The sequence below is a fragment of the Akebia trifoliata genome, chromosome 11 (genome assembly GCF_017979445.1).
Source record: "Akebia trifoliata isolate Shusen 1 chromosome 11, ASM1797944v1, whole genome shotgun sequence".
Classification (NCBI taxonomy): Eukaryota; Viridiplantae; Streptophyta; class Magnoliopsida; order Ranunculales; family Lardizabalaceae; genus Akebia; species Akebia trifoliata.
Genome location: NC_141385.1, coordinates 48,540,723 through 48,563,144, shown reverse-complemented (window position 1 = coordinate 48,563,144; position 22,422 = coordinate 48,540,723). Strand labels below are relative to the sequence as shown.

The window sequence follows — 22,422 nt, the reverse complement described above, 5'->3', positions numbered from 1 at the left end:
GCGGGTGCAAGAGCAGGAACATGAACACGAATACGAAAGTCCAAGTTCAGAAGCATCTCAAGGTGTAAAGTGCCTCCAAAGCGTGATGTATTGAGTTATATATAATACATTCATAAATCAATTTTACTATTGTATATTTCATTTGCTTTGATTAATCCATCACTACATACTTTATCTTGCAAAAAACACATTTTTTTTTTTCATTTGAATTAATAATCTTCATTAAAATAAATACATTTTACTAATAAATTCTATGCATGGCTCCACTATATGTATGGTCGATAGTTATTATATTTTCACTCGCCTTGTATCCATGGCTTTGTTGCTCTTTTTTTCTTTAGTACTATTTATATAGCTTGACTATATCACTATTGTTAATATGCTACTCACCACCTCCAATTAGTTATGATAAAATAATTATTGATCAATATAATTATTAGCAATAAAATAATAAATATATGTTTTAATAATTGAAGCTTCTTTTATTTTGAAGGATTCAAATTCATTATATAATTATAGATTTTAATAATTTAGAAATAAAAAAATACTTAATATAATATAGAAATGAGATTCTTTATGTGAGCAGTATCAATATTTTGAGACTAGTGGGGATTCAAGAAGGATTCACTTCGAAAACGTCAGAACGAGATTTGAGAGCGAGAGTGGCATCCTAAGTGTGACACGATATGTATAGGGTGAGTCAACTCAGTTCCATTGAGGATGTGGACGAGACGGAATACCGAGTTTAAAACCCCGAGTATGTGAGAGAGGCCATCAGACCAAACTCAAACCAGAGAAAATGACGAAACCAAGAAGACTGAGAGGTCACAAGGGCACCGTCACCAGCTGTATCGCCTCACGTGATAGGCCAGGAATCATCGCGACTTCGGGCGAGGTACTCTCTCATGTTATATTTAATCCGAATTCGAACTCTAAACACTTGGTTTTTTTTTTTGATAAATATAACTCTAAACACTTGTTATCTACTCATCAATCCACCTTTTCTGCTACAAAAACAATCCTGTAAAATTCGTTTTCTTTTTCTTACTTAATTGCTTATGTTCAAGCTAGATGACGAATTCGTAATCACAAATCGGGATAGGGTATGCTAATCAAGAACAATATTTAACAAAATAGATTTTAATTGACTATGTTGGAGTTTGAAGGCGAATCAGCGATCGGGATGAACAATATATAACAAAATAAATTTTTTTGCCATTGCTGATACTTGGAAAAGAGGGTAATCTACCAATTAATTTCGTAGAATCAAACACTTCCTAGTGCTCCCTATGTTTCCTTTCCATAGCTATTGAAGCCAAAATTGGTTGATGTTTTTTAAATGTTGTCATCCATGTTCGAATTATCTCAATATTGTTTGTGAACAAGCGGGATTTTCAATGTGACTCGTCTAATATTTGGAAAATATATGCCGGGACAACTGAGTTTTTGTAATTTTTGATCAAATAGTTAATTGTTTAATGATTTAAACAAGAGTCGTGTTGGAGTAACATTGAAATGTACATCATGGGGGACATTTCTGATGTGGATGTGTGTCAGAACCATAGATGCTTTTCTTCAAGATGTCACTCATATCTCGATGAAAAGCATTTATGGTTTTGACACACATCCACGTTAGAAATGTCCCCCACGATGTACATTTTAATGTTACTGCAGCATTATCCTTTAAACAATGAGCATCTTCTAATCCAACTTATTTTATATAAAAAAATTATAATCATTTGAATATAAACATATATAAGCAAATAATTATCTACCAAGTTAATAGTTTATCTCGTCCTAGACAAGACGAGTCAACTTAGTATCAATGGGGATGAAATGGAATACCAAGTTTTAAAACCAAGGTCTCATCATGGATGCCAAAGTTGTTGTCTCACATGTTTTGCTGGAAGTTGTATAATTTCTTTTAACGCTTGATATGTGGTCATTGTCCTATACAGACATCATGTTTCAATTGTGAACCGGTCCTCTACACATCGTTACCAAAGCCTTATCCCAAAGAGCTCGGTTTGGTGAATCTCCATTCAATTCAATCTAAAGTGGTGCCTTCTCTACTCTCACTGGTCACAACCTCAATAACTAAATCCACATTCTTTTTTATCTTCCTATCTTTCTTTTCAAACCTTCAATTTGCACTTTCCTTCTTGATATGGTTGTAATTGACCTTTGTTAAACACCACCAAATTACCAAATCATTTTAATTGACTTTCTTTAATTTATCATCTATTTGGCCGAATCCTACATTGTCACGATTCATTCATTTCATCGTCTTATTCTTCTTCTTCGTTTTTTCATTTTTCTTTTTATATCTCAATTGCTCCTTACAAACCTCAATGATTCTAAATAAACTTGAACTCCATGTCAGATTGTGAAAGCTCTGAGCATACCGCCCCAGATGATTCTTGCTTTTGCTTTGGGTTATGTACTTCGTTAATCAAGTTAAGTTATTTTCAGACTTATATAGGACATTCGCAACCTCCAAAATTGTATTTCTTCCATAAATACCCTTAAAAGGCATTACAATGTTGTATTTTGGAGGAAGGTGCTAATTTAACTAATTTGATAAGGCTTTAGGCATGTTGATCCCATGACCTAGGTTCAAATCCCGTTGAATCCACCTTCACCTCCATTGACACCTTGCTTGCCTAGCACCAAAAAAAAAATGTTGTCTTTTAATTGGGAGGGGGGGGGGGGGGTGTTGAAGCAAGTGTTTTTGTAATTATGCAGTGACAATTTTGTAATATCACAAAATCTTAAAAAGTTGTCCACGAAAACGCCATCGAACAATGACAACAAAAGCCTTGCTTCTTTGCACTAAAAAACAAGATAAGACTGCTTTTTAAGGGTATTTGATGAGGAAAATATTTTCTAGCACCCATTGAAGTCTTGGACATTCCTTTGAGCATTTACTTTATGATAAGATCGATCGAATAATTTGTTTATGGGTTGTAACTGACTAGTTACTAATTGTGAGTTATATTAGTCATGATTATGACTTGTCTAGTTTGATATGTCGATAAGACATTTTTGGTTCAATTAGCTGAACTTGACAATTTAATGAAAATAGGATGGTTGCATTTGTTGGTTTGATATGAGGTGCAAAGAAGTTGTTTTTACGATGGATCTGGAGAAAAAACCTATTTCAGCCATTTGTTTCAAACCAGGTGAGTTTTGCATCATCTATAGTGTGTTTCTTGCCCCCAGTGTTCTGGCATCTAGCATTTCACTGATTTTAGGAATATAACATTTTAATAATTTATATTGATTATTTTTCAACCTTCTATGGATTCTTGCTAACGTTTATTTGGAGAAAATGCAAATATAGCAATTTTTTTTTTCTTCTTATTTTTGAGAGGAAGAAATTTTTGAAATGAAATTGTGATCATCCATTTTTTATCTGCATGATATGATTTCAACTAATTTATAGGAAATTGCATATAAAAATGAAAATTTGCTTTAGTACTAGATTTTTCGTGAATTTTGTAAATCTATATTGGTGAGAATGAGGTAGCTGAAAGCTGTCACAATTCACAAGAGCATTCTATTTCATAGCATTTCAAACGTGTTTCTTCTCATTATTTTCCCAATTGTATTTACTTGAGGAAGTGTACAATTAGTGTAGAAGCCCATGGGCCTAACTCATCCTCACAAAACTGGCTTGTAAGTTGAGGATTGCCCCAGGTTTATATACAGCCCAAGGTCCTGATACCCAGGCGATGTCGGACTGTCTCTTACACTCCCCCTCAAATGTAACGTGTCTCCTACATCCCCCTGTGGTTACCCACTCTGATACCATGTAGAAATCTTGATTTTTTTTATTGAGAATTCTTGGATGGTGATTACATATCTCATAGGAATTATAAAGATTCAAAATGTCCATGAATATGAAAACATAATCGATCAACCCAATATAATATCCCTAATTGATGCAAATCTAAGATTTGCAAGATATGTGATGAGATACGCCTTAACATTGATATAGTGTATCTCATGCACATTATTATAATGCATACACCTTATCTCTATCACCCTCCCACAATTACATGGTCCTTTAGAAAAAGACTAGTAATTGATTACATAAAATATTAGTCCTTGATCTCATGCAGAACTTGATGATGGATACCCGCAAACATTCAATCATGTTTAATGGTGGTTACCGTCTGTCTGTGAAGTCCATCACTGTCGCATCCCTCTCATTTTTGAGTCTATCGGAGCAGGTGGCTCATTAGAGTAGGTCTATCACTATCTCTCCCATAAGCATACGAATAAGGATCATATGATTTAAATACAAGAACTCTCATTGAAGAGATTTTACATCAAATGAAAATCGAGATCATGAGGCATTAACTTGTGAAGTAGGGAGGTTTGTATAAACATAGAGGGGTGAGTTATTTATTGAAAAAAAAAAAAGTAAATACTGAAAATGACATAGGTTCGGCGATGGTAGTGGCACCATCACCGAAGAACAGGGCATCAAAACCAATGTGCTCAGTAAAGTTTGAGCTTTGATACCATGTAGAAGACCATGGGTCTAATTCATCACCACAAAACCGGCTTGTAAGTTGAGGATTTCCCTAGGTTTATATACTGCCCAAGGTCATGATACCCAGGTGATGTGGGACTATCTCTTACAATTAGTACTCATCCCAACTGTTAAAATATCATAATGTCTCAAGTAATGGATTTTTTTAACTATTATTCTTAAAAGTCATATACTGCTAGCTTATATTATGATAATTCTAATTTAATACTGCAAAAAAATGCATTAAACAAAGAAATAAGAAAGAAAAAGTATGAAAATTTTGAGGCAGAGGTTCCCTCACCTTTGGGTGAGGTGTACAAACTTTACCCAGTCTCAATTTTGTAGAGGATGTACTTACGAACCATTACTTTGCTTCCTTGAAAATATTTTTTTTATTTATACTTATGGTTACATGTCTTCTCTTTGGTTTTTAAGTTGCAAGTGAAAAACTTGTTCATCAGGGTAAAATTTGTAACTTTTCCTCCCTATTCCAGGAAATGAAGATGTTGTCTATGCTTCCTCCGGAACAGAAGTCATGTGTTTTGATGTGCATCTGGTAATCATTCATCATTACATAGCTGAATACTTGCGTGTTGAGACTTTTTATTGGATTATTGGATATTGATATTTGATAATAAAGGAAGTATCTGTTGAGGCTTTTGTTGGCTTGAGACCAAAAGGCCTTTTAAAGGACAGGTTTAGTTAGTTTCACTTAAAATACCATGATACCCATATAATGGCTGGTTGCTTTGAATCATGAGGAAACTTTACAAGGAGGTATACCTGTGAAGGGGATGGTTGATGTGTAAGAAATGTACATATGCTGTTTTGCAGAAAATATAGATGAAAAAGAAAATGTTAGGTACTTGCCCCCATGATCATCATGTTCCAATACCACTTAGGTTGAGCACAAGTAGACCTATTGTTCACATGGCTGGTCTCTTTCCGGGAAAAAAAATCACTTATTATACTTTCAGGTGAAGTTTCACTGCCTCGTTGGTCGTAGTGTATGAGCTTATGATCTTGTGGTTTGAAATTGATCAAGAGGCCCTAAATGTGGCTTAAATCTCCTTGAAATTTCTTAGCTACTTATGCATGAACACTATGGGCATTTTGTGCTCTCTCCTGTAATACAATGAAAAATTATGTGATGCAAAAAAAAAAAAAAAAATTATTTCAAGAATGGAAGCATACACAAAAAGAAGCCAAAAAAGTTTCAGGAAAACATTTAGGAACTTTCTGCAATCCCAAACAACTGGATCTCTATGAAGTTTCTATTGGTTAGGTTCAGCTGAAATTTGGTGGTGTTATAGGGATTGCTAGGAGTCTATTTTATATGGCTAATGTCAATTCGTTTAGTTTAGGATAGAGTTTATTTTGTGTTTTATTGCTGGTTTTTTAATTCTGCTGATTGGTCAAACCTGGTTAGTTCAGCCTAGGATTGCTAGAGGTGTGCCACCCATCATAATGTATTGTTTTTATGAATTTTGGTTGAAAAATAAAGAAATTTAGTAGAATTCTTAGAAGTGTCACTAAGAAACCTAATACAAATGTGCCATGTGTACTGTTGCTTTATAGAAGATATTTTGTGTTCAATGTGTTTTCAGCATTCTTTTTTATAAGAAACCTTATAGAATTTCATCATTGATCTGTTCCGACTATTTTACCTTGGAGGCAACTTCGTGGAAGCCATTGGAAAGTTACAACTACAACAAAGATGAGATTAACCAGGTACGCTTTTTTGTCAGTAATAAGCCAGATACTAATTATGGATAGCTATTCCTTAAATTTATGGGACAGCATGAAATGCAGTGGACCATTCAAATTTTCTTTTCATTTTCCCAATATATGCCGTTCATAAGTCATGCTATCTATTTCTGTTTCTCTAATTGCTTCTGTGTTGAAGATATGACTTTTTGATTGTGTTGAGTCTAATATTTGAGCTTTCATCTGCAGCATCTACAGTATCTTCATGACACTTTTTTCTCATAAGTAATAAATTTGTATTGAGGAAAGTGGATAACCTGACTTTACGAAGACCACAATACAAAGCTGAGAGGTCCCTTTCTAGCTATACAAAAAATATAAAACGAATGAAATACTAGAACCAGCCATTTCCAAATGGCATCCAATGCGGACACAAAATCCTTGAAGAAGATAATTTTACAATCTTTTGAAATAGAAGAACTTTCTTCTTCAATGCTATAGGTTAGATTTCTTCGTCTTGCCCTTCAGAAATGCATCTTCTTCTTTTTCTTTCCACACAGCCCAACACATAACAAATGGGAGCAAGTTCCACATAATATGATCATGAGAGGAAAAGGCATTAGTAGACCATACATAGAACAAACCTCATCCCTTTTCACAACCTTGAATCAGATGCTCTAAATGAATTTTTCATGGATTTTAGAAATATATTTCCTCATTGAAGAATCATAATAAGTGCAAACCATCTTACCATCCCTTCCATTGTCTTTTATCTGCCCAAATACCTTTCTCTGTTAGTGGTTGACTTCCTCTCCATGACCATTTATCCAACAAACCTTTGTTTGTGTCCTTGAAATTACTAACACCTACGCCATCCCATTTCCTCGGCTTGCACACCTCTCAATCAACTAGATGATACTTAATGATGTCATAAAATATTTCCGGATGAAATATCTATCCAATTTCTCCTATCTATTGCAACATTCATGGGATAGTGAAAAAAACGTGAACCACAAGATTAAAGGGATATGAATAGTCTTCCCATCTTTAGATGGGTGGCAATTCTTCCAAGATGCTTGTTTCCTTTCAAATCTTTCGATCATTGGATCCCATAACGACTTGGATGTATATCTCACCCACAAAGGAGGCCAAGCTGACATGTGGGAATACATCCACCTTATAGCCCAAAGTCCAAAGATATCGCTCTTTAAGAGATTCAGAAGCCAGAAACAGCCTCAAAGCATAAGATCCACCTTGAGCTCAGTTTTGCTTTATGTTGCTTTCTTTTGCTCTCTTTGCTTGTAGTTTGCTTCATGGTCTCCTCGACCATGCTATTAATAAAGATCTTTGAATTATAAAAAATTAAAAAATTAAAAACAGCCTCAAAGCATACAATATATTATTTAGAATACATCAACTGGTCAATTATAAGATCCTCCTCACACCCTTGCTCGGCGGGTTTTCAATTCTTCTCGTCCTCTCCAGTCAATCTACTTCCTTAGTACGTTATTTTTTTTTAAATTGTGAGGATTTCATTGCAACCCAACCCCCTCATGTAAATTCCTGTGGTCTCCTCGACACCCAAAACATCAATACAAATCAAGATGCCCTTATTGACGGATCTTGGTCACATTTTTTTTTGGAAGGTGAAACCCCTAGGTTACACTTGTAAAACCTAAATACATGCAAGAAGCCCTAATACAACACATTGTTGAATATATGTGGATTGAGTATTTTTCTAAACCACCCTTTTTTGAAAACCCAAAAAGGAGAAGAATTCACAGTTATATAAATGATGCCAAACTGTTATTTCAATGAAATTATGTATGTATGAATGTCCTTAGGGTATCTTTTGCTATAGGATTTACCGTGGTAGAATTATTTGTTCACCAAATGTCTTGAAATATCATTTATAACTTCTTGAAATGTGTTAGACTTTGTGAAGTTTCTATTGTACTATGGCCAAATCAGTTATCCTTTGGTTAGTTAGCTTCTGCACCTGTCCTCTTTAGTAGGTGAAACAATAACGAAGTACAGCTAGCAATACTTTTGGACACTAGAGTTTGATGAAAATTTAAAAAAAATGTCTTTGCAGATTTCTTGCAGCTCCAAGTCATCTTTTCTTGCTGCTGCAGATGATAGTGGAGACATAAAGGTATTGATTAGTCACTAAGTAAATAGTTTGCTACATCTATCTTTATTTATTATACTTTTCGGCGGCTTGCCAAGTTGTTTAAACTCTTTTGAGTGTTGATACTATGACCTGGGTTCAAAACTAACTCACTTACTAATTAATAACCACTAACTCATTTGCTTATAATAAAAAAACTGTTGGCTGATGATACGTCATACGTCTGTCAAGCTTGCCAAGGATTTAGAGGGTTCCCCCATAAAGGAAAAAAATGCTTGGAATGGAGGAGCACTGCCAGATTTTAACTTGGTTCACAAACTTTAATGTAAAAAATTGAATCCAAACAGCAAGGTTTAGGAGAACAAGGCGGGCAGTCTACGATATTAGATGAGCTTTGCTGAACACTGAGTTTATTTTGAGGGTACTGAGATGCTGTTCAATATGCAAACTGAAAAACCTAACATGAATTTGAGAAATAAAGAATTTGAACTTCATTTTTCAAAACCAAAATGGATACTTACAAGTTACAATCAAGATTGTGGGAGTGTATTACCGGTTTATCAGATAGTTTGTGGTTGTTCTACAACTTGTTTTAATTGTTCATCAACTCTCCAGTAATCCTGGCTTCATCTTACCTTTTGCTCCCTCCATCTTAATCAAATTTCTATCTGCCCATACTTGAAAGGTCTATGCCACTAATGTTGTCTTCAAAGTGTCTCAATTTCTTTATTTTGTGCTATTTAGGGATTTGAATATCTAAACTTATGCTGGATTACTTGGACAGTTTATCTCCTATTTTTGTCCACTTTAGGTTGATTAAATAAATAATCCTAATACTTCTGTGATCGTAATGATGATTTTGGTCTTTTTGTCAGATCATTGACATTCACGAGCAATGCCTTTATAAAACACTAAGAGCTGGCCATACAAGTGTATCCTTTCTCATTATTTAGCCACAATCTCTTCAATGAGTATCTTTGGATGTGTATCATATGATTTTTTCTTGCCTTATAATCTACTTTCTTCATTGTTTGTTTTGGTGGACTGAGTGTGCTCACTAATTTCAGCTATCTATGGCAAGGTTTTTTGACCGTGTGAGGTATGTCCCAGATACTGATCATGCTATGAAGAGGATAAGTTCCATCGATTCCTCCATTTCACAATTTCATTGTTTTGAATTATTTGTGCCTTCCAAAATTTCTTTACCCAACTGAAACTTGTGTGTCCCCTTAACTATACTTTCCTAGATTTGTAGCAGTGTGCAATTCCTTCCTTGGAGACCTTGGGAAGGTAAACAATTTCTTTGGTGCAAAGAACCACTTAGTACGCCAAGGCAAAGTTTAAAATCTTGTTTCGATGTAATATCTCGGTCAGGAGAAAAACCGACACAGTCTCAACTGAAGTATTTGTAGACATACTGGGCTCAGCCAAAACTAGAAGGTTCCATCGAGACATTACAAAATGGCACAATTCTTTGAATTATGCTCCAAGGAGTTGAGGTTATATACCCGGCAGCTTGAGAGTAGCTAGTAGGCACACATGCATTGATTGTTGAATATAAAGCCTAAGCTATTGAATACTAACTTCCAAAAATATAAAAAATAGATAATTCATGCTAATACCCTACTCATTTTGCTCTCCAAAATGGTTATTTTCTGTACCTTTGCCGTCCCTCAGCCCCTCTCCCACCTTTTCTATCTATCATTAGAAGTAGGGCGGGCGGCGTACCTCACTGAGCTATCGATGCTCATTCCGCTTGTTCGGATTGTACCTGATCGATCAGCCTCGTATATCTATCATAGCGGCTCTTCGTTCCTCGGTTCTCCTGAGTAGCTCAGCTCAGTCAGCAGCCTATTCTTCTTGGATCTGTGCCAAACTGGTGCTAAATTCAGCAACAGCTCATGTATGTGATGATGACAGCAGCACACATCAGCGTCCTTGACAACTGTTAACTTCTTATGCCCTATGTTAATCATTTGACATGAAAGGTTGAATGAAATCAAGATGGATGGGGAGTATGCTTTGGATTGGTTTCATGATTAGGATTTTGCTTCAATGCCATGTTAAAGATGATGAATAGGACGAAGAATGAGGGAAAAAATAGTAGAAACAAAGAAATGTATCTAACTGAGTTTACTTAGCAAAAAAAAAAACTGACTTTGTTTATGTATTTAATTATGATAAAATGTAAAATAGAAAAAATGAAATTAAGAAATGAGAAAACATCTTGGCTATTTTTTGCGCATATAGTACAATACTTGTGGTGTAATTATTTGTTGATATCTAAGAACAATTGTTGAACTTTGTTTTTTCCTTTATCAATATATTACACTTTTCAAAAAAAAAACTGTGTCAGACAGTTGTGTGTTCCTCACATTTGGACACATGTTAACTCTTCAATTCAGACATGTCATTTATATGATTAGTATGTTAGCTTATCATATTTACATTCTTTCTATATTGTCTACTTACATGAACTAAAGATTTTAAAATGTAACTCATGGTATATGAAATAATCTGTAGGGACTAGGGACTTGTAAACATATTGAGTTTGTTGAAGTATTTGGGACATCATATACATGTCTAACACTAGCTCACCTGTCCATGTCAGAGTTACATGGCTTTAATACTATCACCTTAGGGCTTACATGGCTAATTTCTTAAGCTATATTAACACCTAAAAAATGCCAAGTGGCTGTAATTATAAAACTCCATGATCAAATTATGGTTTTGTGATGTTAATGGTGTATTTGTTGCTATTTGGAAATACTGCACGCCAACGTAGTACTGCATGTCAGGGTAATAGTATGGTGTACACTTGGTCAATCTGAAAAAGTTGTCACTTTCATCTTATCAAATTCGGTGTTGTTTCTCATTCCATATTTTGGAAATATCATCCTATATGATGTTTTGAATGTGAAGTATCTATCTTGTGTTCATTATGGTATTGTGTCTTCAATAATATACCTGTTTTTATTTTCATTATTTAACCTTTTTCACATACTGCTGATAGTCATTACTGGTGGTCTTGATGCAAAGCTTGTCATGTGGGATTTCTCCAAAGGACGGCCTTGCAAAATTGTTGATTTTGGTATTTACATGCCCCTTAACTCTTCATTTTGTGTCTTTACATTTCCATAGCATTTTGTTCAAAACCCTTTACGAACTAATCTAGAATTAGTTTTACCACACTCTTGTGAAGCTCCATAAAGAACTTTAGTTTGGAATGATAGCATGAGAATGCATTGTGGACTGACTGTCCAGGATTCTTTGTCTGCACCTATTTGGAATTTTTATACGTGGCACATGGATAATCAATCCATACTTTCCAAATGCTCAGCAACCGCAGATTGGCAGCAAACTAAAATCACATTATCTAACAACCTTCTATAGTTCTATGCAATTTTGACTAAGCATCATCATCAAGGCCTTATCCCAACAATCTTTGATTGGATGATTGAGTCTTGTTTTGTTTCATATTGGTTGTACTTGGGTTTATTAATTAAAGCACTCTTATCATCTTTGCAATCCCACTGCAGGTCTACCTGACATGGACAATCATAGTAACGCAGGGCAATGTTTCAATCCTGCTTTCATTCACACAATATCAATTCCTGAAGTGGACATGTTGGAAAAATCAGGCAAGGTTTGTGCTGTTGGGAGGGGTGATGGTGTTGTTGATGTGATTGATATAGAATCTGAGCTTGCTGTTACCAAGTTGAAAAGTTCTAATAAGCCCCGGAAAGGTTCACACCCAAGATCATCTGGAAACATTAAGTCAACTGAAAGTACTGCAACCATTGATCAGAATAGAGGAAAGAGGTTTCATTTAGATTATACTATGGGAGGGCATACTGCTGCTGTATCTTGTGTGTAAGTAGCTTTGTATATGGTGTCCAGAAGTTTTGTTAAAATCATAGGATTTAGGACACGAATCCTACCAAAAACTAATAGAATCCCCTGCATGGATCATATTTACTATTTGGGTGTAAATCTTACGATTCATATAGGAATCATATTGTGAATTGTATCCTATGATCTAAAATGGATCATAGGACTCAAAGTTGTTATGTTTTTAAGGGGTGTAGTGTATTAACATACCCTTGCTCATGGTATTAAATTTTGATCCACTCAATTTATCGAAATATTTCAACTTCCATAGGGCTCGAAAGGAAATTCAAGTGACTTTCCTTTCATAAATATTTCAGTCAAAATCACTGTTTATTTTGCAAAATATTTCGATGAGCAGTAGATTTACGGCTAAAGTATTCTTTTTATTCCAAAAAAATTATTCTAAAATATCCATTAAGTTTATAAAAGTAGCAATAAATTATATAATCCTTGCTATGTATTACGACTTTTCTACTTTATAAAATCATGTATCTGTCATTCCTTTTTCCTATTTAGGTAGGAAAAAAAGGCATATTCATTTTTTGGTGGGGGGTAGTTTCCATTTTTTTGTATTAATTTATGAGGACACTTTCTTGAGTCCTACAATTTAAATCAGAATGCTTTTCAATATGTTCAGGTCATTTTCATTGTTTGGAGAGAGAGGGAAGTTTATTATTTCAGGTGGGAATGATTCATTGGTGAAGGTGTGGGATTGGTCTAAACATTTGGATGCTGGACAAGAAGACATCAGCAGTGGTCTTCTACATCAGAACATTAATTTGAGCAAAAAAGTGAGTTTTTCTTTGATGTGTGCTCCTGTTTGGCAATACCAATCGTTGGTTTTTTCATTTTTCAACTCAGATAAAGAAAAAAAATCATTTACCATACGATATTATTATTATATTTGTATTTTGTATAAATTTTAGATGTTGTCATCATCGTCGTCGTCGTCGACTGAACGAATTGTGTTCCTCCTTTCATTTTTTTTTTCTTTGAGAGCAAGAGTGTTCTATATCCGCTTTCACTACCTCAATCCACGCTCTTCTGGGTCTTCCTTTTGCCCTTTCAGAACTTCAACTTGCACGTTCCTTCTAAATCAGACAGTGATCAATTTTCCTTATACGTGACCAAACTATCTCAATCAACCTTCTCTTAGTCTATTTGCCTATGGAAGCTAATCCTACATATTCATAAATGTATTCATTTCTAATTTTATCTTTCTTTATCAACATAGATACTTGTGTCAATATGTATTAATTTTCATACAACAATATCACATTTTAATTACAGTTCCACTCACGTCGTACCAGATCTCATTGTACTTCTGGCTGGGAATCTAGTCTATATGTTTCTGCTTAAATATTACATGAGCCCATGTCATCCTAGAACCTGATAAGAAATTCCCACTTTTGGCAGGTCAATTGGCTATGTACGACTCCCTCTGATTCTGAAAACCTTGTTGTGTGTGACACATCCAAGGTAGTAAAGGTTTACTCTATTACGTGAGCTGTGCAATTTCAAGCTTGTTATGGTACTCAGATCCTATATATGAATTGAGCTATCTGCTTTGAATATAAACTTTTGGGGAGAACAGCCAACAATTTGGTGTAGGAGCAAGAATTTTGTGTTCTCATTCCTATGTGTTGGGCTCAGATTATTCGGACTAGGCTACGTGGTGTCACACCAAGAATTTCGCACTCGCATTCTCTGCATTGGGCTTGGATCGTTATGATCAAGATGTTGAACTGGCTTTGTTCCATTATCGCAATTGATTGTCGTGACATGTTTGTACGATTCACACATTTATTGTTGTTTTTAGGTTTAGTGAGGGCGAAGATTACCGGTAGGTTTGCATTAACGACAAATCGTCATTTAGAAGATTTTAAAAATTGGTTGATTATGGATATGAAGTATATATTAATATCTGATTGTATTTGGTGGGAATGTAGTTTAAAATTTAAATGATGCTTTTATGTGTGTTTTGTTAAATGCATGTTTGTTGGGCAGTCTAACAAATTCATCAGATGATTTCTATATCACTAGTGAATGTTTTGCATCAATGGTCCTGCATGATTCCAAACATGCTTTAAATGCACCAATATGGATTTAATCTAATTTAAAATAATAATAAAAATCTTGTATAATTCTTGAATTATTTGTCTAATTGTCAATTAAATATTGTATTTCTAACTACAAAAAAAAAAAAGAGAGATAACATTGGTTCGCTCTCGTCCAATTGTGCTGATCTTTCTAAGGTACTGTCAAAAAAAATTCCTAAAATACAGAAAAATTCATGGAACCAGAGACCAGAATTAAATCGTGAATTAATCAGTAATTTATTAATTAATTGTCGAATGAGGTGAAATTATCACCCTTCAATAGTAATTTTTTGTCAAATCCCAAGATGTAAATAAGGTTTTTAGGGAGGTTAAATATGGATTTTGAAAAAAAAAATTATTTGAATAATTCCAAATTTTCTGATTTATTTATTTATTTATTTATTTTTTTTTTTTTGAAACTTTCCAAAATTAATTGAATTGACCTCTGCCAAATACTCGTATCCAAATTTGGTTAAGCAAATAGGGCTTGCAGTTTGGACCCATTAGATGGGAACAGAGACCCCATGGTACCAAATTCGTTTCTACTAGTCCAAACCACAAACTGGCATGAAGCGAACTAGTTCGTAGTATGGTTCGTACTGGTTTAGTAAAATCAAGTGAACTTAACCATACTGGTTTGGTAAAATCAAGTGAACTACAAAGTCACAAAATTTTGATTGGGTTCGGTGAACCAAAACATGAAATTCACGAACCCACCTATTTGGTTTGGCCAACCAATTAATTTTTTTTTTTTCATTATTCAAATTTAAAATTTAGATTATTTTACTAATGTATTTCTATTTAACTTAAAAAAATATTAATATTATAATTATAATTATAACTTGTATACTTGAATTATATATATGCACAAGCGAACCAAACCAGAAAACCTTAGCGAACCCAAAAATGAATTTTCCCTACCTACCCCTACGAACTCCGAACGCAAATTTGAACCGATCGAACCGACGAACCAGGTAACATAGATTTTCACCGCAGGGTAGGCCCAAATTGGGATACTAATAGGCCCATCCGAGCTACGCACAACCATTCTATGATGTATGCAATGAAGCCAAGTCCAAATCAGCCTAAAATCGTCCCAAACCCAGCCCATTCATCATCAGGGCTTAAAATTGATCCTGGATCTGATAAACCAAGTCATAAATCAGCCCAATTCCAGGCCCATATAAAATACCTGCCAAAGGAATGGTTAGTTTGGCTTTAAAATCTGGACCAAATAGGTGGGCCGACGTGGTTCGATCAAAGTCAATTCAGTCTATATTTTTCTGAATATTAATTTCTATGAAGATAATTTAATTATATACATTTATTTATTTTTTTAAATAAATTGAATGAGGGCCAGACTACGGTCCGATCAATTTGATAAATTTTCGGTTCGCTTCGGTTCGATTCGGTTTTTTAAAAAAATTGGCAGTTAGTTAAGACGTCCCCGCCCCAACTGCAACCCTTCCTTAGAAAACCCGCCAAATCCTCATAATTTTCAAATCTCACTTAGAGAGAGAGAGAGTGACGTTGCTTCTCATTCGGTCTTCTCTTCCTTTACTGTAAAACAAGTGAAACAAACACCTCAACTTCCATTACCCCACACCAACCTACCTTCCTCTTCTCACCATTACAAAGATGCCAACACCACCTTCACAAGGACACCAACAAACCCTAGTTTGGGTTAAAATTTTCAAACCAAATAATAAAAAAAAAGAGGGTTGAGAGTGGAATTCCAAATTCCAGCCAAAGATGATGCAAGCTGGAGTTCCTCTCTGCAACTCTTGTGGTCAATCCATTGGGTTTGCTTCGAATGGTGAGGTTTTTGTTGCTTGTCATGAATGTAATTTCCCAATTTGTGAGCATTGTTTGGATTACGAGTTCAAGGAGGGGCGAAAGGTCTGCTTGAGATGTGGAACTCCGTACATTGCTAGCTCTGGTTTGTTCTTTTCTTCTCTTTGGGTTCTTCGAGATCTATAGTTTTTGAGTCCTCAAAATATAATTTGAGTTTGAATTAGGGCTGTCATGGTGTTAGGAGCGATTTGAGTACTGGTCCATCTAGACCCAAACTTGATTGTTAATCGATTCAGAAAGTATGCCAAAAATAACCAATCACTTTGCAATTGGTTGGGGAATGAGAAGGATTTTTACCATCTAAAATTGATGTTTATAGGTTAATATCATCTTTGAAGGTTTATGTATAGATAAATTACGTGAAAATTTTTTCTCGTTAATTTCTTGGAAGCAAGTTGAGGATACATTTCAATGATTTTCAATAATTCGTCTGCATATCTTGTGTTTAAAATGGCCTACTTACCTATTAATGGGTGGAAAGCATGCCCAAATGCTTTTCATTTTTTGTGATTTTTTCAATCTAGTCCACCAATAAATTCTCACTTAGTGCTGGGAATCAAACCCAAGACCTTATAGGTGATTTTGGTTTTTTTAAGGAAATAAAAAGTAATGTGTTCTAACTACCAGGATCCTACTGATCTACATTTTAATTGTAGAAGTTTTCTTTTCTAGTGAATAATGTGGTAAATTTGTTTAAAATCCTCGACTGAAAGCTTGAACATGGATTCTTTAGAGAACCCAACAATGGATGACTCTGAAAAGAATGCCTCGGGCAATCATTCAACAATGGCAGATCATCTCCAAAATTATCAGGTATAGGCCTCTTTGTGCATTTATGTGATGACATCTCGCTATGGTCCCCTTTTTTTCCATTGGGATTTGTTTTGGTGTATCTGATGTGCCGCTCCTTCACCAAACTTCAGTAATTTATGAAGCTGACTATGTTGTGTTACTCAATAACTTTATACAGGATGGCGGAGTCCACGCCAGAAATATAAGTAGTATCTCTACAGTCGAAAGTGGTAAGTTTTATGGCCAAGGTACCATTCGTTGGAGTCCTTTAATTAATTTCTACAATTTTGAGTTAAAATTGGCTATCCCATGTTGTTTTGAAGAGTCAAATACTGAATCCGGGAATCCGATATGGAAGAACAGAGTGGAAAGTTGGAAGGAGAAAAAGACTAAGAAGAAGAAGAAGAAGACTGATAATAAAAGCGAACAAGAACCTGACATTCCACCTGAACAACAGATGGAAGAAAAACAGTAAGTACAGCAATTTGGATAGAGAAATTAAAAGGAATTCGGAATAGTTAATGAAAAGAAAACTGGATAAAAAATGATAAAAGAAACTCTAAACCCTTAAGTTATGTACGAAAACTTACCTGTTTTTCCTTACTAATTATGATATTAACCATCGAAGATTGTTATTTTAAGGTGTTGATGGTTCTTGTGAGTATAGCCAATTCGGAAATATTTTTGTGGATCTATAGTATGTTTGTGCAAGCCACATGTTTGCATTTGAGACATGCCTGATTTGAAAACAAAGAAAATTAAACTTTCTGAGACATTATGGTGTTTGTTCATTCAGGGCTCCAGAAGCTGCACAACCACTTTCAAGAACAGTTCCAATTCCTTCCAACAAACTCACTCCATACAGGATTGTGATTATTATGAGACTGATAATCCTTGGGCTTTTCTTCCATTATAGAGTAACGAATCCCGTTGATAGTGCTTATGGTCTATGGCTTACTTCCATCATTTGTGAGATCTGGTTTGCTGTCTCTTGGGTGTTGGATCAGTTCCCTAAATGGTGTCCCATTAATAGGGAAACATATATCGATACATTGTCCTCAAGGTATAAAACCAATGAAGAATTACATGTATTCTTCGGTACTTTAAATGTTAATGGGCTTGATATGTGATTTTTATTCTGATTACCATGTTTTTTTCCAGATTTGAAAGAGAGGGTGGACACTGTGATCTTGCTCCGGTGGACTTTTTCGTTAGTACGGTCGATCCATTAAAGGAACCACCATTGATTACTGCCAATACTGTGCTTTCGATCCTTGCTGTGGACTACCCTGTCGAGAAAGTCTCCTGCTATGTATCTGATGATGGTTCAGCTATGCTTACATTTGAAGCTCTTGCCGAGACTTCTGAGTTTGCAAGAAAGTGGATCCCATTCTGCAAAAAATTTGCAATAGAGCCACGTGCACCTGAGTTCTATTTCTCGCAGAAGATCGACTACTTAAAGGATAAAATACAACCATCTTTCGTGAAGGAACGCAGAGCAATGAAAGTAAGAATGGGAAGTTAAACTAGGATTTAGTAGCAAATACTGGAATTATCAATTTAGTAGCATTTTATGATTCATATTCCACTTATTACAGAGAGATTATGAGGAGTTCAAAGTGAGGATAAATGCTTTAGTGGCAAAGGCTCAGAAAAAACCAGATGAAGGCTGGACAATGCAAGATGGGACACAGTGGCCAGGAAACAATCCTCGCGACCATCCTGGCATGATTCAGGTGGTGATCAAATTGTTTTTGCTTTTATTTATTTATTTATTTATTTATAAGCATGGTTTACATTAAATTTTTGACAATGGAATATTGAATTATCTACATTTTAGTATGACCAAGATTCCTTTTAACTGTCAAGGTTCATCGACTCAGATAGGTTCCATGAACAAGTTACTCGCCCATTCCATTGTTTCAAAAATATAATATAAATGAATTATTTATATAATAATATTCTTTTTATTTTATTATTTTTCAAGTTCTATTTAATTTTTCGCCTACTATTTTTTTAGATATTCTTTCTATTTAATTTTTAGCCTACTATTGTTTTAGATATTCTCTATCATTAGTGCTTCACAGGTCTGGGAAAATTCTTAAGAGTTCTCTTCATAAATTATGTGGATGTTTGCCTAAGTTCATCAGTTATGTAGGATTTTGCATAACATGCAAGTTTTTTCCACTTAAAAATCTGAGTCAATTTGGAATTGTGGGTTTTGTATATTTCTGGAAGTATCCAATCTTTAAATGGCCTCGAAGTCTCATGCGAGTGTGTTTTGAACTATGAGAATATAGATATGGCAAGGATGCATGACTAATATTTACTGGATACGGCATCTACACTTAACCCTTTGTGGGCATTATATGTTTTAAGATAAAAACATTTTGTATTGGTTTTTCACATCTTGGAGAAATCTTTGGATAAATTTCCAGAAGAGACTTTTCATAGATTTCAGTTTATATCCAAAAGCATCACCAACTTTCTTATTGGAATTTGACTCAAAGCCTTCTTTTTGTTATTCTCTCTAGGTTTTTCTTGGACACAGTGGTGCCCATGACATAGAAGGAAATGAGCTTCCTCGATTAGTTTATGTGTCAAGAGAGAAAAGACCTGGGTATCAACACCATAAAAAGGCTGGTGCCATGAATGCTCTGGTATGTTTCCTACATTACTCAAGCTAAGTAAAACTTGTAGTGGACTTTTTCTAGTATCTATTATAATAAATGCTGGAATTATTGATTCCTTACAGGTTAGAGTGTCTGCGATTCTCACCAATGCTCCCTACATTCTCAACCTTGACTGTGATCACTACGTTAACAATAGTCAGGCAGTTCGTGAAGCAATGTGCTTCCTGATGGACCCACAAGTTGGTAGAGGAGTCTGTTATGTTCAATTTCCTCAGAGATTCGACGGTATTGATCGTAGTGACCGATATGCCAACCGGAACATAGTTTTCTTTGATGTAAGAATCTCTCTCAATCCAGAGATATCAGAAGAGGCACCATTGTCAGATTTTTTGAAAATTAGTTAACTACTGTTTTCAGGTTAACATGAAAGGTTTGGATGGCATTCAAGGACCAGTTTATGTGGGGACTGGTTGCACATTTAATAGGCAAGCACTTTACGGCTATGGACCTCCATCTTTGCCCACCCTTCCCAAGGCTTCTTCATCTTGCTCATGGTGCTGTTGCTTCTCTTGCTGCTGTGGCTCCAAGAAACCTTCTAAGGACCTCTCACAGGTTTATCGAGATTCAAAGCGGGAAGATCTTGATGCTGCCATTTTTAACCTCAGAGAAATTGATAGTAAGATCTTAAGCAAGAAATTGATATTAGTAGTAGTTGCCGTTCTTATTGTTGTTGTTGTTGTTGTTTCAATGATGATAGTGATACATGTTGGCATTTCTCGCAGACTATGACGACCATGAGAGATCACTACTGATCTCACAGATGAGCTTTGAGAAGTCTTTTGGCATGTCTTCCGTATTCATTGAGTCTACACTAATGGAGAATGGAGGAGTTGCTGAGTCTACCAACCCATCGACACTAATCATGGAAGCAATTCACGTCATCAGCTGTGGGTATGAAGAGAAAACAGGATGGGGAAAAGAGGTGAGTTGTTACAGAGTCATATTTTTCTTGTTTTCATGATATGCGTTAAGACCATCCATGGAAATTCAAGAACTTGTTGAAGGACAGGTACATGAGTGTTGTAGTCACAGTTGAATAAATTCCTGTATCTTAGTGAACTCTATCAACTCTTCCAAGACCAAAGATGATTAGTTATTGTGGCCTAGTAGTGTGAACTAATCCGGGTTTAAATTAATTAGTTTTCGAATTCTCCTTCATAATTGATGCTTATTTTCTGAAGTTCTTGGTGTCCTTCCATATGTTTCTCTTTTCTCAGTCTGTCTTAATTTTTTTGATCGACAACTATTATTGTTTGCAAGTGAAAATTACTAGTTAATTCCTTTAATGCAGATTGGTTGGATATACGGGTCCATCACAGAGGATATTTTAACGGGTTTCAAGATGCACTGCCGAGGGTGGAGATCAATTTACTGCATGCCCTTGAGGCCAGCATTCAAAGGATCAGCTCCTATTAACCTGTCTGATCGGCTGCATCAAGTTCTTCGATGGGCTCTTGGATCTGTAGAGATTTTCCTCAGCAGGCATTGTCCCCTCTGGTATGGATTCGGAGCTGGACGCCTCAAATGGCTACAAAGACTAGCATACATAAACACCATCGTCTACCCATTCACCTCTCTTCCTCTCGTCGCATACTGCTCATTACCTGCTATTTGCCTTCTCACAGGAAAATTTATCATCCCAACGGTAATTTCTTTCCTCCATTAAACCTTTTAGTCTAAATATTGAGACCAATCACATTCAATCCAACTTCACATTGTATTTGTAAATTTGTTTCAGTTGTCAAATGTTGCAAGCGTCTGGTTTCTTGGACTCTTCATCTCAATCATCTTAACCAGCGTCCTTGAGTTACGATGGAGTGGAGTTGGCATTGAAGACTTGTGGCGAAACGAGCAGTTTTGGGTTATTGGAGGCGTTTCAGCTCATCTCTTTGCAGTTTTCCAAGGATTTCTAAAAATGTTGGCTGGTGTCGATACCAACTTCACTGTGACATCAAAAGCTGCTGACGATGGAGAATTTTCTGATCTCTACATCTTCAAATGGACAACACTTTTGATCCCTCCAACGACTCTTATCGTCATTAATATAGTGGGTGTCGTCGCTGGATTTTCCGATGCACTGAACAGCGGATACGAAGCTTGGGGCCCACTTTTTGGAAAGGTGTTCTTCGCCTTTTGGGTCATTCTTCATCTTTACCCATTCCTTAAGGGTCTCATGGGGAGGCAGAACAGGACTCCAACCATTGTTGTGCTCTGGTCAGTGTTGTTGGCCTCTGTCTTCTCACTTCTTTGGGTGAAGGTCGATCCATTCTTGAGCAAGATGGACAGTTCCACCGTTTCCCAGAGCTGCATTTCGATTGATTGTTAAGTACGCCTATCATCTACTAAAGGAATTTAAGATTGAAGTTTGAATCTCAAAGACTTGTGTAATTATGTCTAGAGGTAGGAGTTACAATGATACTGTCTTAAAACATCGTGTGGCGATGGATTCCCAATGTTCTTTGTTTGTTTGTTTTTTTGGTAAATTTTCAGAATTCACTTTCAAATTGTTGTTTATGTTTGTAAGAAATTGCAGTGTACTTCATAAGGGTGCAATATAATTTTGAAAAATACTTTTGATGATTTAATCATTTTATTTTTTAAGTGATATTCTTGGCTAAAAAAATGTCTTGGTTGGATGATAATGACCACTTGATCCATAGTTCATATTTCTCCTAACTACACAAAACAATGTGACAGGTTGGGTGCTTAGGATCA

At 35.4% G+C, this 22,422-nt stretch overlaps 1 protein-coding gene across 1 annotated transcript; it reads left to right on the top strand.

Annotated features, from left to right (window-relative positions):
* Positions 1 to 705: 705 nt before the first annotated feature.
* On the top strand, positions 706 to 22,308 carry LOC147392315 (cellulose synthase A catalytic subunit 8 [UDP-forming]-like). Its single transcript, XM_086459166.1, has 24 exons — positions 706 to 895; positions 3,086 to 3,182; positions 5,035 to 5,096; positions 6,215 to 6,271; positions 8,343 to 8,402; positions 9,254 to 9,310; positions 9,626 to 9,668; positions 11,392 to 11,469; positions 11,918 to 12,251; positions 12,907 to 13,060; positions 13,686 to 13,771; positions 16,093 to 16,307; positions 16,956 to 17,035; positions 17,193 to 17,244; positions 17,338 to 17,485; positions 17,811 to 18,077; positions 18,176 to 18,521; positions 18,613 to 18,750; positions 19,549 to 19,674; positions 19,770 to 19,982; positions 20,065 to 20,323; positions 20,430 to 20,629; positions 20,999 to 21,352; positions 21,446 to 22,308. Exons 1-24 carry the CDS (start codon positions 800 to 802, stop codon positions 22,031 to 22,033), a joined length of 4,110 nt encoding a protein of 1,369 aa, XP_086315292.1. The 5' UTR covers positions 706 to 799; the 3' UTR covers positions 22,034 to 22,308.
* Positions 22,309 to 22,422: the final 114 nt, after the last annotated feature.

Coding starts and splice junctions, on each gene's coding strand:
- LOC147392315 (XM_086459166.1), top strand. CDS start 800: ATGACGAAACCAAGAAGACTGAGAGGTCACAAGGGCACCGTCACCAGC. Junction 9,311..9,625: donor TAAGAGCTGGCCATACAAGT/GTATCCTTTCTC, acceptor ATACTTTCCTAG/ATTTGTAGCAGTGTGCAATT. Junction 19,675..19,769: donor CTGGTGCCATGAATGCTCTG/GTATGTTTCCTA, acceptor GATTCCTTACAG/GTTAGAGTGTCTGCGATTCT.